This window comes from Panthera tigris, chromosome E2, assembly GCF_018350195.1.
Source record: "Panthera tigris isolate Pti1 chromosome E2, P.tigris_Pti1_mat1.1, whole genome shotgun sequence".
NCBI lineage: Eukaryota > Metazoa > Chordata > Mammalia > Carnivora > Felidae > Panthera > Panthera tigris.
This window is the reverse complement of record NC_056674.1, coordinates 20,555,363-20,570,986: the sequence shown is the minus strand read 5'-3', so window position 1 is coordinate 20,570,986 and position 15,624 is coordinate 20,555,363. Positions and strand designations below refer to the sequence as shown.

The window sequence follows — 15,624 nt, the reverse complement described above, 5'->3', positions numbered from 1 at the left end:
GATACCCAGGTAAAAGCACAGTACCTGCCCTCAAAAAAGGCTTCACTCTAGTCCTGGAGACCAAGAGAAGCATATCCTTGAAGGCAAGATTAAGGAAGGGGCGCGCCGCCCCCACCCCAACGGTAGGGGTGGGGGAGTCTCCGGAGAGGCCAAAGTGTCTCTGCGGGTGCTCTCTACCGCAGTGGAAGCGCCTTCCAAGCACACACCGGCGGCCACTGGGTCCTGGGGGGCTGCCAAGACCTGCAAACAAGGCGCCACAGGCCTGAGACGCGGGAGGCGGGAGAGGCCCGAGCGGTCAACTGCTTCAGTCCGCCAGACCCTTCACCGAGCCCCCCGCATCCACCAGCACCCGGGAGCAGGAAGCTACGGGAACAAGCAAAAGGTTTCGCGGTCTCTTGCAAGCACACCTGAGGCGACCCTTCCTCGGAGACGGGCCCCTCCTCCCCCGGGTGGCCACCTCTCGCTCTGCCCTGGGGCTGGCGGGCGTCCCCGCGGCTGAGGAGGGCAGCCGCGTACGCTCGCGGAAGCGCCGCGCGGGTCAGGGGTCTGTGTGCTCGGGGCACGCAGGGGCTGGACGCGGGGCGGGCGGGGCGGACGGGGCTAGCGGAAGTGTGCCGCTTCCTTCCGGCCGGCGCCGCACGAGACTGGGCGGGGCGCCCCTGGAGAGGGCGGGGACTTGAGCTGACGGACGGCTCCCGGGACCTATGGGCGCGCCCGCGGCGGCCCGGCCTCCCTGGCGCGCCCCTTCCTCGGGGCCGCGGACGCCCCCCAGTCCCCCATTTCTCTGGTGTCGCGCAAAGCTCTTTCGCTGCACGGTGGCCGCTGCCTGGTCCTCCCTGTCCTCACGGTGCATCGCGGGCAGTTGCGCGGCCCTCGGCACCCCCGGCCGGCCGGCCTCCTTCCCCGCCCGGAGCTGCGCGCCAGGACGGCTGAGGCCGCAGGTCTGTGACTGCGTGTCGGGCCGCGGGCGGAGCGAGGGGACGTGCGGGTGCGAGGCTTCGGCGGCTGGTCGGGCTGCGCCCTGCGTTGCGATGTTCCGCCGAATCAGCCGCAACGACCGGGTGCCTGCGGGTCGTCCCGCCGCGTCGTGCAGTCGGGGGGCGCGGCCCGGGCCCCGCGGCGCCCTGGGGCGCCAGGGTGGGGGACGCGGCGCTCGCGGGTCCGCTCGAACTGCGGGGCGGGGGGCGGCAGGTCGGGAGTGAGGAAGTTTGCCGAGGGCGGGGCGGGGCGGCGCTCGCGGGCTACTTCGGGCTCCTGCCGCGCGGGCGGAGGGAGGGCCTGGTTGGTGCTGGCCTCCGCGGCCGCACGACTCTGCCGAGCTGGAGCAAGTGTCTGAACTTGGGCGGCCGCTGCCGGCCCCTCGGTGTCCGGTGGGGACACTCGGCGCTGTGAGGCTGGGGTGCGGCGGGAAGCTGAGTGTCGTGCCCTGCAGTGCCCGGTCGCTCTGTGCGTGCTGGTCCTTCCGAGTAGAGGACGAGCGTCGCTCTCACTTCCCTTTTCCAACGTCGAAGATGGCATTCCCTTTCATTATGGGGAAACTTTTGTTTCCCCAGTTGGTGCGATTATCACATTGCCCGACACAGAGTTGGCGCGGAAATGTTTGTTGCCCTTCTGTCCTGACTTGTTAGAGTGTATCCGATGTGGGATATTTATAACTCCTTCCCCAGCCCTTAGGAGGACGTGATTCTTGGCTAAGAATCCAAGTTATCCAGTTGGGGGATAAGTCCATCTAATGAATGCAGTACGGCTTTGCCTAACACTCCCTTTTTCCTGCCTCGCTGGTCCAGATTCATTTTCGGTGCTTGTACTTAACTGTTTTTGCGTCTCACATTTTTTTTTTTTTTATGAATGAATGAATAAATTGTATAATGTTGGTTGGTTGGATTGTTCTTTCTCTAGAGCAAGGTGGTTATTAATAAACTGCCCAAACAATCGTGTCCAGTAACTGGTCATATTTAATAGTAATTAGTAAAACGCTGTTCATTATTCAGAGAAGTGAAGCAAGATGTTCCTGGGGACCATCGCCAGCTTACTCACTGCCACCACTCCCTCGCCTCCCACTCACTGCTTCCAAACCAGGCTCCTGCACCCTGCCTTTACTCCCACTGTTGCTCCCTGGGATAGCAGCTGCCCTGATTGGCACACCCCCGCTGCCATCACCACTCAGGCATATTCCTAAAGTTTCCAGTGTGAATTGTTTTAAAGAACGTCGGTATTAAAATTCAGATACCTAAGACGAAACAATATTTCACTTCTTCAGAATCAGGCTATCAACAGATTTACTACCGAATAGTATGGAACTGTGGAACATAATATAAAACTGCATAATTATGTGACCAATTGCGTGGTAACTGCAGTGGCTCAGGATGGAGAAAGATCAGCAGTGGCTGGCACAACCGAGAGAGGAAGGTTTCTTGGAGGAAGGGCAGGGGCTTGTCTGGGATGCTTACCTGTATTCTTAACTCTTAATAATAGGTATTAAGTAAATATTTGTGTTGTGCCTTGACAGTAGCTTTGAAGGCTGGTAAAGATTTGATGGGAAAGTGGGAGGGCATGCTAAGCCAGGGACAAGGCTCCAAGTCACAGAGGAGCAAAGCGTGTGTTGGGGAGACGGTACTGGCGTATGGATGGGCAGTTTACTTGTATGTTGTTTGTAGGAGTGGTTGGAAGAACAATGCACGTAAGTCTTTGACACCATGATATCCATCAGGCAAAGAAAAGGAGTAAAAACCACGGAAGTTCCTGAGGATTATGCAGCGCAAGAAGCAAATGTGAAGTTGGAAAATAAATTGCCATCTGGTAGGTGACTTAAATTAAAGCAGCATTTTGGATTGCTATTATTTCTTCAGTATTAAAATATCACTCTCCAATAGGGTACAGATTTGGTGAGCCCTAACATTTGAGGAAACTTGTTCTAATACCCTGATGTTTTAGTTTGACAGATGATTTGACTGCAGTTTGATGATCCTGGTTTCACAGTTGTGACCAGATAAAAGGTCACAGAGCTCTGATGGAACCCCTTGTTTGTCAGCTGTCTGTGCAGTGGGTTCTGGTTTTGCCAATCTTTGACTTTCTAAAGTAGTGCTTTCCCCCATGCTTCAGATTTTAGTCTGTTTCTAATTTTTCTGGTTTGTGTATGCTGTTCACTCTAGACAACATTAGCTTGGGTGACTTTCTCATTTCGTTAAGGTATTGAAAGATGAATCAAACATTTTTTTATTCCTTATTTGAATTCCTGACATTTTCTCCTTTGGTTTGTGAGGGAGTGGTGGTCAGAACTTGGTTAAGTTGTTTACGTAATGCTGAAGATTCTTGCTAAGTGTACATCAAATGACCTTAATTATGAACTTCCCCAGTGTGGAGTTGCTTTCTTAACTAAGCATGGTCAAAGATTTTTAAAAATAAGCATGAGGGGCGCCTGGGTGGCTCAGTCGGTTGAGCGTCCGACTTCGGCTCGGGTCATGATCTCACGGTCCTTGAGTTCGAGCCCCGCGTCGGGCTGTGGGCTGATGGCTCAGAGCCTGGAGCCTGCTTCCGATTCTGTGTCTCCCTCTTTCTCTGTCCCTCCCCCGTTCATGCTCTGTCTCTCTCTGTCTCAAAAATAAATAAACGTTAAAAAAATTAAAAAAAAAAATAAGCATGAAAAATTCCTTGTCTCTTCACCATTTTGGATATCTGACAGAATTCATATTAACTCAGCCATGTTAATTCTTATCAGCCAGAGCTAGTAATTTGGGGGGAGCAGTTTTATAAAATAAATCTGTACTGAGAAGTCAAACCATTCAGCCATCCAATAAATAAGCAGTTTTGGACAAGATAGAGTACTTTCTGAAGACTTACACAATGTAACTTCACGTTTGCCTTTTTATTTTTATACACTTATTTATTTTGAAAGAGAGAATCTCAAGCATTCTCTGCACTGTCAGCGTAGAGCCTGACATGGGGCTCGGTCCCATGAACCGTGAGATCATGAACTGAGCCGAAATCAAGAGTCAGACACTTAACCAACTGTGCCACCCAGGTGCCCCCAAGTTTGCTTTTTTTAAAATTAAAACATAACTTGAGGATTCTTCATTTTACTGAGGCAGTATTTATTCATGTCAGGAAAAAAAAAACCCTGAAAACTAAAGAAAAGCAAAAAAAAAAAAAAAAAAAAAAGGAAAGGAAAGAAAGAAAGAAAGTATTCCCACAAACAAACCCATCCTGAGACTGTCATCCATGAAACTTGATGTTGCTGTGGAAACGGTGTTCTTGCCTAGGCACACCTTCAAGCAGTCACGTGGTTTTACAACGTTGGGATCCTGGCTGTTTTGTAATTTGCTACATTTCTTTTATTATGTTCCAATCATGTCACAAGTCAGTCAACCGTGTTTTAAAAATGTTACCGGTGTAGTCACTGTGTGGCTATAGCGTAACTGATTTAAGAATTCCTGGTTGAATAAGTGGTTTTAAACCTTTCACCTATACGAACAGAACTAGAGTAAATGTTCTTGTGGCCAAATGTTTGTTTAAAACTTTATTTGGGGTTATAGGCCAAGATTTGGAATTGCTGGTCAAATGGTATGCTCGTTTTGGTAGCTTTTCCAACTTCCTGCCCTCTCGTGTTCCAGCGAGCTGCCACGTTATTCTCCTACTGGCAGTGTTTGAAAACTACTCATTTTGTACCCTTGTTAAAACAGCGTTAACGTTTTTAAGCTGTCAAATTGACCAGCATCTAAAAAATTGTAGCCCATTGTTTTGATTTGCATTTCTTTAATACTAATGACTGTGAATATTTTGGTCTGTCTGTGGCCCTTTTTTTTTCTGTGCATTGCCTGTTTGTCTCTGTAATTTCTTTCCAACTGAAATATTTAGTTTTTTAATCCTGAAGGTGTTCATCCCATATTGAGGATACTTAAGCTTTCTTATACGTGCCATGAATATTTTTTTCCTAGTTTATGTCCTTTAACTTGGATGTTTTTCTCCCGATGGGTTGTTGAATTTTAGGTAGTCAAGCTTTTCGGTAGCTTTTAATGAATAAATCACAAATTATACGTAGATCATCTGAAAGATTTTCTATATCCTAGACCTGCGCCCCACTTAACTCCTCCATTTCACAAACTTCACAGTTGAACTACAGTTATTAAACTATATGCCAAACACAGACCGTAGGTACTAAGATAACTAAGGTAATGAATAAGCTCACGATTTCTGCCAAAGTGGACAAGTGAGCAATTAGATACCGTCGGGTAAAAACCGTAATGAGGTATGAAAACAGGTCTCTGGAGTCACAGCAAGGAGTTCCTAACTGTCTCCTGGGAATAGAAGCTTCGCCAGTGACAGGCAGTTGGAACTTAGCATACTTGATAGTCTGAAGTGGCACTATTAAATTCTACGTTGTTTACTGACTTAGTTATTTATTTTTTCTGAAAGGTGGTACCAGTAGAAGATTATGGAAGCTTCTGTCACTTATGGTTGGTGGAACCATTGCCCTTTGCATTGGACTTCTTACATCTGTCTACCTGGCCACTTTACATGAAAACGACTTATGGTTTTCTAATATTAAGGTATGGCATCCTATTACTGTTGTATGATTTCCTCATCAGTATCTCCAGTAGTTAAGTGTGTAGATGAAGGACCAAGATAATGCTGCTTTGCTGTAAAGAATCTAACCTCTTAAAAGGTTTGCCTATAGCGTAGAAAGACTTTGTTATTTAAAATAACATCAGGATGTCTGTCATCAGTGAGTTTTCTCATTTCATGAACTTGCTCTAGTTATGGGACAGTAACTCTAAACCAGTATTTTCCCACTGTACGTTGTGAAATTGGTGCAGTAAATCATGAGTAACGTTCGTGATTAAAATAAGATGCAAGAGGATATTATCATATACACTAGGGTTGAGAATTGTTTGTGTTAATTATACGTTGTGTTAATTGTATAACTGTTGTGTTAATTATATGTATGTATGTACAAGCTGGGTCACAGTATATATATATTTTTTTCTGTTGGGCACAATAAAAAAATCAAAAGCCAGTCCTCTAAACCATGGAGTGTTAATCTGGCTCCATAGACGACCTCAGTGTGTTCCTACCTTTCTAATTGTACATGCAGTGGTTAGAGGGTCGGGGAACCATTATTTTCATCACATTCTCAGGAGGGTCTGTGACTTCTTAAACACCAATTTCCTTGTTCTCTTTTTTTCTCTTTTTAAACGTTTCTAGATGTCTTTTAATTTGCCATTGTTTTCAAAACAAGCATATCACTTAAGCAAGGAGACTTTAATGTCACCAGGGGTTTTCAATCCAAATATACTTTGTTTTTTTACCCCAAGCATCATCATCTTTGACCCTGTTTACTATTGTGGCTTCTAATGACTAGTTGTTATAAAGGTAAGATTCACTATCAAAGGTCAAATATTTATAGGTGAATATTCAAAAGAATCAATGCAGAATCTAAAACAGTTCTCGGGGTACCTGGGTGGCTCAGTCAGTTAAGCATCTGACTCTTGATTTCGGTTCAGGTCATGATCTCATAGTTCATGAAATCGTTTTCTGTCTCAGGCTTTGCACTGACAGCATAGAGTCTACTTGGGATTCTCTCTCTACCCCTCCCCTGCTCATACACGTGAGCGCACACGCTCTCTCTCTCTCTCTCTCTCTCAAAATAAATAAACATTACAAAAAATTTTAATAAAAAAAGTAAAACGGTTCTCAAAGAGAGTTTTCCAAAATATTTTGAACTTTGGTTCCATTACTGAAATGAGTCTCCAAAGGGGACTACTTTAGGGGCGCCTGGGTGGCTCAGTCACTTGAGCATCTGACTTCGGCTCAGGTCATGATCTCACTCATGGGTTCGGGCCCCATGTCAGGCTCTGTGCTGATGGCTCGGATGCTGGAACCTGCTTCGGATTCTGTGTCTCCCTCGCTCTCTGCCCCTCCCCTGCTCATGCTCTGTCTCTCTCTCGCTCAAAATAAATACTAAAAAATTAAAAAAAAAAAGAACAAAAACAAAGAGAACTACTTTGAATGACAAATTTAATTTATACAGATAACTTATAGTATGTTTATTTTAAAAACCTGTTCTTCTTACTCTATAAGCGTAGCATGTATCTATGTATATATTTTTATACAAAAATATCATGGTACAAAGAATAATCCTTATCTTTCAGGAACAGTGGGTAGTTTTTCTTGTCAAGAAAAATTTCACTCACCTATATCTCTTTATTTTTTTTATTTGTTTTTTTTTACTGTTTATTTTAAGAGAGAGAGCATGCGCTAGCCAGGGAGAGGCAGAGGGAGAGAGAGAGAGAGAGAGAGAGAGAGAGAGAGAGAGAGAATCCCAAGCACATTCGATGCTCAAAGCCTAAGCTGAAATCAAGAGTTAGACTCTTAACCAACTGAGCCACCCAGGCGTCCCTCGCCTATATCTCTTTAATAGAGTGCTTATAAACAGATTCCCTATAACTAAACAATCTTATACTTATTTATCAACACCAACATCTTGAATAAAGACTGAAATATCCCTGTGTGGGCATATAGCTAAAATTAAATGTTAGTAACTGTGTAGTAAGTAAGGAGAAGATGCTAAAAGAGGTCACATGGCTTAATTTCAAATTGTAATTTTAGCTCTTTAAAGTTTTTAGGTGGCCTTCCTAGTAACCTTAAATAAATACACCCCATCATCAAGAAACCTGAGCACCCTTGATTTTCCTTTTTATTCTCACCAGGTTAAAGAAGTCATTATACTTTTACCTAGTGTTTATGGAGCACCCCTTCTGTGGGTAGCATTTATTGAAACACCATGGGGAACATGGAAAGAATAACAGAGACTAATGAATTTGCCAGCAGGTTTTCCAGTGTAATAAATTGATCCAGTAAATACATATTAAGCACCTATAGTATACCTGCAGGGACTGCGTTCAGTTGTAGCGATACCTCCAACTGCAACAAGGCCCCTGCCTGCAGGGAGTTCACACCCTTGAGGGTACAGGCAAGTTGGCAGACATTACAGCCCATCCAAAATCAATACCTTGCTGGGGAAAGACATTGTGGGAGCACAGAGGAGGGGTAGCCTAACCCAATTTTGGACGCTCAGGGAAGGTTTTCTGGAAGAAGTGATGGTTAAGGAGACCTGAAGGATGAGAAAGGTTAACCAGTCAAATTGGGGAGGAGAAGTGAATGTCATAGGGAAGGGACATGTGCAGGAACTTTGAGAGGCAAGAACGTTGAGAGCGTTGAAGGTGTTGGCAGTAGTCAGCCTGACTGGAGAACAGATGGGAAGAGAGAATGTACAGGGATGGTAAACAGAGGTCATGAAGGTACAGCAGTGTCATTGTCTTGGCGTGCTAGAAAGATGGCTCAGGCTGCAGCGTGGAGAGTGGACCTGAGGAGGACAGCACTGCGGGAAGAGGCAACCACCAAGAAAATCCAATTCAGTGGATTCGGTAATACCTGGATGTCAGTAAATGCACGTCATCTGTGCACCAGACACAGGTCTAGGCCCCGAGAAAACAGCCTTTGAATTCTGTTCAAAGAGGAGGGAAGAAACAGGAACCAACAAGAAATAAGTCCTATGGTAGAAACCAAACAGGGTGGTGACATAGTTATGGGGAGGGAAAGCAGACCATTTTGAAGACCAGATATACATCAACACTGAAATCCTAAGAAGAACAGCCAAGCTAAGATCTGTGAAAACGTCCTAAGCAGAGGGAACAACAACTGGAAAAGCCACAAGGTAGGACAGAACTCGTCCAGCCCGAGTATCAGAGAGAAGGCACGTGTGGCCAGAACTCTCGGAGCACAGGGAGAACAGGACCAGAGAGGAAAAGACCAGATCATGCTGGAGAGAAGTGGATGAACTCAGAGTTTATTAGAAGGTGGATTTAGAAGGATCTATCGATTCATCATTTGTGTGGATGGTGATTGGGAGGAAGGAATCATCAGTGGTGATCTACTTTCTCCCATTAGCAGCTGAATAGTTGGATGGACATACCATTCACCGTGATGATGAACTCTGTTGGGAGGAACAGGTCTGGGCAGTGGAGTAACTTCTGACACCAGCTACCCAGAGTTAAGCCAGACTTGACAGGCTAAGGGCACAGCCCACTACAACACCGCCCTCACTTCAGATACCAGTCACAAGTTTAGGGATCCTCAGGCCACCTGACTTATGACCATAAGTAGGCTATAAATTTTGGGATACCCACTATCCCCTCAGGTTCAGTAATTCACTAGAATGACTCACAGAACTCAGGAAAGCGTTACACTTATGATGATAGCTTTAATACAACAATGGGATACAAATCAGAATCAGTGAAAGGCAGAGACTCATTGAAAGTCGGCGGTGGGGGGAGGTCCCCAAATTCAGACTTTCCATTGTCCTTTCCTTGTGGAGTCAGGACATGTTGTTCTGGCACGTCAGTGTATGACAGTGTGTTGACTATTGTCAACCAAGAAAGCTCACCTGGGCTCTGGTGTCCAGAGTTTTTACTGGAGTTTTATTATGTAGGTGTGATTGATTGAACCATTTGGCCACAATGTTGAATTCAATCTCCAGCTCCCTCTCCTCCCCAGAGGTTGGGTCGGTGTCAGCTGGCTCCAAGCCCCAACCCTCTGATCACACATTTCTGGTCTTTCTGGCTTGGCCAGCCCCCATCCTGAGTCATCTCCTTAGAACACACTATCAGAGGTGGTCCCGAGGAACCAACTGTGAATGACAAAGATGCTGTTATCACTTGGGAAATTCGAGGATTTATTGGCTACCTCCCAGGAACCAGGGACAAAGGCCAGCCAAATTCTTTAGAGGGGACGGTGAGACAGCAAATGATAATCCATGTTTGGATACGTTATGAGTCACTTTCGAAACAGTCCAAGGCGGGAGATATGGAGTAAAGGGAGCTGGATCCACGGATGTGGAGGCAGGAGTTCCATCTGTGTTGGAAATGGACATTTTCATATTACCAGCTTATAGACGTGTGGGCAAGATTGTTGGAGGAGTGTGCAGAGTGAGAAAGAGACCCTAGGCTAGTTTCTTGTCTCTGCCTCAGATACCATCTGGAAGAAGCTATAAAACAGGAACGTACTCGAATCTAACAGGTTTCTTCCCACCGACACCTCCATCCCCTGAAATGTACAGTTGAGCTCAGTCTTATTGCATCTTCTTCTCTTTATTCAAGCAATGGCTTATAGCACAGACTTGTTTTCTCTGCATCACAAGAGGAATCCTCAGATGTTTCGACTGTTTCGCAAACCTGATGGTACCTCTGCGTGGGCATTTGGCTTGTTTTTCATCTTAGATCACGTAGACCCAGTGCTGTCCAGTGGAACTCTGTGCAGTGAAGGAAATGATCTTTTTCCACACTGTTCAGTACAGTGGCCACGAGCCAAATGGAGCTGCTAAACACTTGATCCGTGGCTGTTGCAACTGAGGAGCTGAATTTTACATTTTACTGAATTTTAAAATGTGTAAACATTTTCTGTGAATAAACCATGAAGCTGGTAGCCATTAATGATCAAAGACATTGCTCAGTCAGAGGAAAGCTCATTTTCCGAGTTTATATATGCCTTCGTAAATTTTACTCCTGTAATTTACACCATTTTCATATTGGGGGATTATGGGAATACTTGAGAAGTGTAAATCTGTTTTCCTTTTGTACTTGTGGGTTATAACTTAAAATTGCTAGGCTACTTTTTTTTTTTTTTTTAAGTTTATTTATTTGTTTTGAGAGATAATCCCAAGCAGGCTCTGCACTGACAGTGGGACTCGAACCCAATGAACCAACCGCGAGATCATGACCTGAGCTGAAATCAAAAGTCAAATGCCTAACTGACTGGGCCACCCAAGTGCCCTGGCTAGGCTAATTTTCATGAAAATACTTTGATCTCTGAATACTTTGAATTCATTGTAATTATTCAGAGAGTAAAAACATTGCTTATAATATAGACAGGGGCACCTGGGTGGTTTAGTTAAGCATCCGGCTCTTGATTTAGGCTGAGGTCATGATCTCACAGTTGTGAGATCGAACCCCTACGTCAGGCTTTGCACTGAGCAAGCATGAACCAGCTCTGTCCCCAAAATAAATAAATAAATATTTAAAAACATATTGAAACAGGCAAATCATAGAGTTTTATTTATGTGTTCAGAATGATTTTTTTTAAGTTTACTTATTTTGAGAGAGAAAGTGTGATGGGAGAGGGGCAGAGAGAGAGGTAGAGAATGAGAATCCCAAGCAGGCTTTCCATTGTCGGCACCAAGCCTGATGCAGGGCTTGAACCCAAGAATCACGAGATCGTGACCTGAGCCAAAGTCAGATGCTTAACTGGCTCAGCCACCCAGGTGCCCCCAGAATGATATTTTAAATGTTAGTTGCTGATCATAACAGCATTAGTATTTGAATGAAGAAGATGTTGGTTTTAAGTGGTCATAGGAAATGTGTATATACTATCCTTTCGTGGCATATTTTTAAATTTTATTTTTAGTTTTTATTTAAATTCCAGTTAGTTAACATACAGTGTAATATTAGTTTCAGGTGTATGGTATAGTGATTCATCACTTTCATACCAACACCCGGTGCTCATCACAACAAATGTGCTCCTTAATCCCCATCACCTATTTCATTCATCCCCTCCCCTCCCCTCTGGTAACCATCAGTTTCTTCTCCATAGTTAAGAGTCTGTTTCTTGGTTTGCTTCTCTCTTTTTTAACCCCTATGATCATTTGTTTTGTTTCTTAAATTCCACATAGGATTGAAATTATAGGGTATTTATCTTTCTCTGACTTACTTCACTTAGCATAATACCCTCCACCTCCATGTCACTGGAAATGGCAAGACTTGGGTCTCGTTTATGGTTGAGTGATATTCTGTTGTATGTACGCACCACCTCTTCTTATCCATTCCTCAGTCAGTGGACATTTGGGCTCTTTCCATAATCTGGCCATTGTCAGTAATGCTGCTGTAAACAATGGAGTGCATGTGTCCCTTTGAGTTCGTAGTTTTGTATTATTTGTATTATTTGGGGGAAACCCTAATAGTGCAATTGCTAGATCATAGGGTAGTTCTGTTCTTAATTTTTTGAGGAACGTCCATACTGTTTTCCAGAGTGGCAGTTTGCACTCCCACCAGCAGTGCACCGGGGTTCTCCTTTCTCCACATCCTCGCCAGAGCATGTTGTTTCTTGTGTTACTGATTTTAGCCATTCTGACAGGTGTGAGGTGACAGCTCATTGTAGTTTTGGTTTTCTTTGCATATTTTTTAAATTAAAAGTTCTTCTCCTACTGTGTTAACAACTGTGTTCTATTTTCCTTGCTGGGAAATTGAAAGTATAGTTTTTAAAAATAGCTTTTATTGAATGTCTGCTATGTGCTTAGCCCTGTTTTAGGTGCATTTTGAGCATATTTAATCTGGCTGTCTCCAAGGACCAAACATTCTAACTCTAAATTGTCCTTCATTTAAAAAAAATTTTTTTTTGTTAATGTCTATTTATTTTTGAGAGAGAGAGAGAGAGAGACAGAGCATGAGTGGGGGAAGGGCAGACAGAGAGGGAGACACAGAATCTGAAGCAGGCTCCAGGCCCCGAGCTGTCAGCACAGAGCCTGATGCGTGACTCGAACTCATGAACCATGAGATCATGACCTGAGCCGAAGCCGGACACTTAACTGACTGAGCCACCCAGGTGCCCTTCTAAATTGTCCCTTAAATGCAACCTGCTTTTTTGTTGCCCTTTATTATAAACAAAACAAACTAAAAGGGTTCAACGCCCATGCCTTACTTGCTGTGCTACCCTATGGTGCCCAGCACATCATCAGTGCTGAGTGATAGTGGTCTGTTTGGAGTAGTTCACCTCTACAGGTGAGGGAAGCGGTCTAGGCAGGGGGAGGGGGGATGGGGACAACGGCTGTTGTAAAAGATCTGGGCCAGCACTAGAGCGAGCAGGGGGATGCAGCTTTGGGAGCTGCCTTTAGGCAGAGGACACAGAAGTGCTGGCAAGTGGGGAGCCCATCAGTGTGTTTGTCATGATTTGTGTTTAGTAGACGCTGGAGTGAAAATACACATAACACTGATTCCTTTTAGTTTTTGAACATGTATTGTGTTACTTATTGCAAAAACTATATAGTGACAACAACAAAAACCTTTTAAGTAAAAGACATTACTCAGTTTTCATTACCTCATCAAAAACCAGTTTTCAGTTTTCCCTTCCATTCTGCATCCTACATGTGTATATATTTTACTTATTTATGACTCCAACATAGTTTTCAAAATCAGACTTCTCTGATGTTACATCATATGCTTTTTCCATATGTACATAGGTATACCAACTTCCACAATTATCATGGACATGATTGTTTATGTAACTCAAAATTTAAAAAAAATTATACTCTTAGTTATTTCACTGTTTCTAAGCTCCCCAATTTTGGGGTAGATTGTTCCTGTGTGGGTAAAACCCCTAAAATTGTTTGTTAATCAACTTCTTGTTTTAAAGTGGCCGTGTAAAGATGTCAGTTCCTTCTTTCTTTAGAATTACCTCAAAGCAATAAGGAAAATGAAAAAGAGATGGTTATTTTCCAGCTTTGACAGAACTAAGAGTGGTCTCTGATCTGGAACCATAGTGTATGAGGAAGGGCCGCCTAACCACGTGAAACTCAGAGAAGCATGGAAAGGTAGGGAGAGAGGATTTTGGAGGAAGCCTCCAAAGCCGAGTTCTCCAAGGTTACTGGCATATCCTGAGGGGTGAGACCGAGGTCCTCTGTGGAGAACCACGGGGCCAGATGTGAGCAGTAATGATGGAAGCTTTCCTGGAGACGCCCTGGTATGAAAGAGAAGTAAGCTAGGCAGGCTGAAAGGAGTAATCACAGAGACAAGCCATTTTTGTACGAGTGGAATTTCAGAAGACCCGGATAAAGAGAGAGAACTTGCGTGTTGCACAGTTCTGAGGCTGCCAATCTTGGTTGGCTAAAATGAGGAAAAGACTAAAGAGCTCACTGTTGTAAACCACGCTGAATCACAAGGAAGATTCTCGCTGGCCTGACTTGTGGCCCTGGCCTGTCCCCCACATGAAATTCCTGCAAGAAGTTGGTTTGGTAAGAACTTGCCACATACAGAAGGGAACTAGCACAGGATCTGTACAATGAACCTGGAAGAAAAAAAGGAAGAGAAGAACCAAGAACAAGTGTTGGTGAAGAGCAGTCACCAGAAAAAATTTATAGCAGGGACATGAAAATTGTGACCAAACAGGTCCCATTAAAAACCAGACACAATAGGGGCGCCTGGGTGGCTCAGTCGGTTGAGCATCCGACTTCGGCTCAGGTCATGATCTCACAGCTCGTGAGTTCGAGCCCCACGTCGGGCTCTGTGCTGACAGCTTGGAGCCTAGAGCCTGCTTCAGATTCTGTGTCTCCCTCTCTCTCTGTCCCAACCCACTCGCATTCTGTCTCTGTCTCTCTCAAAAATAAGTAAACATTGAAAAAAAAAAAAAAACCAGACACAATAAAAAACAAACAAATAAAAAGAAAAAAACAGACACACCTGGGTAGTTCTGTCAGTCAAGCTCCTGATTCTTGATTTTAGTTCAGGACATGATCTCACCTTCGTGAGATGGAGCCCGTCTGTCAGTGCAGAGCCTGCTTGGGATTCAGTCTCTCTTCCTCTCTCCCTGCCTCTCCCCTGCTGATGCTGTCTCTCTGTCTCTGTCTCTCTCTCTCAAAAATAAACAAATAAAAAATAATAATAAGCATTTGCCACCATAGAAGATGGATTCAAAGGAGGGATGTAAGAAAGTCTATACCGTCTAGGAAGACAACAGAAAGAACTGAAACGTGAACTGGCAGAACTTAGGCAGAAGTAGAATCAAAAGATAAAACCGTAACAATGACAACGGTGTTGGAAGCAACACACAGAAGACTAGACTCTGCAGAAGGCACAGAAAGAGAAATGTTGGACTGATAAAAGTAAACAAAATGAAATGGAATTCGTACAGTTACAGTAGTAGGGAGAAGCTGACAGCTGAGGAAGACAGCAGCAAACACACATAATTTGTGTCCCAAAAGAAAAGAACCAAAACAATGAAACAAGGGAGAATCATGTTTAAAGATATAATTCAAGAAAACTTGAAAAATGAAAGATGAATTGAATCTACAAGTTGAGGGGCGTCAGGAAAACTTGGCCTCGACAGATCATCAGCAGGGTATAGTTCTGTGAAATTGGTGGCCTTCAACAGTAAGAAATCCCCAGACATCCAAACAAAAGGGAGACAAGTCAGTCTGGCTTCCAACTTTTCCATGGTGACATTTAATGCTTAAAAGATCTTGAATGATGTCTGCAGAAGACAAGAGAATGTGATTTATATGTTTTAATGCAGTCATTCCATCCTGCATAAAGCACCCAACAAACTGTTTTGATTCTGAGAAATCTATTTTCTTTAACACCTGAAGAAATTGTTAGAGGGAAAACTTTATCTGGCCAAGAGATAAAAGGCAAAACAATGGCGGAAGGCCTATCGGTGAAGTACAAACGTATTTAACTGTAGGACTAGCACCAAATATTTATAGACAAAATATATATGATGTAACAATGTAGTAATACTCAGCGATGTTATAACTATGAAATAGTAGCAATAACAATGTAGTAAAAAGAAGAGGAAGGAAAAGAG

The 15,624-nt window shown here is 44.1% G+C and overlaps 1 protein-coding gene across 4 annotated transcripts in view; it reads left to right on the top strand.

The window, feature by feature from the left end:
• The first annotated feature begins 706 nt into the window (after positions 1-706).
• Positions 707-15,624, top strand: part of DPY19L3 (dpy-19 like C-mannosyltransferase 3) — a 77,142-nt gene continuing 62,224 nt past the window's right edge. For 3 of the 4 annotated variants that reach the window (XM_042970550.1, XM_042970548.1, XM_042970547.1), the window contains exons 1-3: positions 707-941; positions 2,658-2,799; positions 5,413-5,546. In XM_042970550.1, coding sequence (XP_042826484.1) covers positions 2,697-2,799; positions 5,413-5,546 — 237 coding nt within the window. In that variant the 5' untranslated portion in view covers positions 707-941; positions 2,658-2,696. The remainder of the gene's footprint in view (positions 942-2,657; positions 2,800-5,412; positions 5,547-15,624) is intronic. The other variant, XM_042970549.1, reaches the window with a different exon arrangement.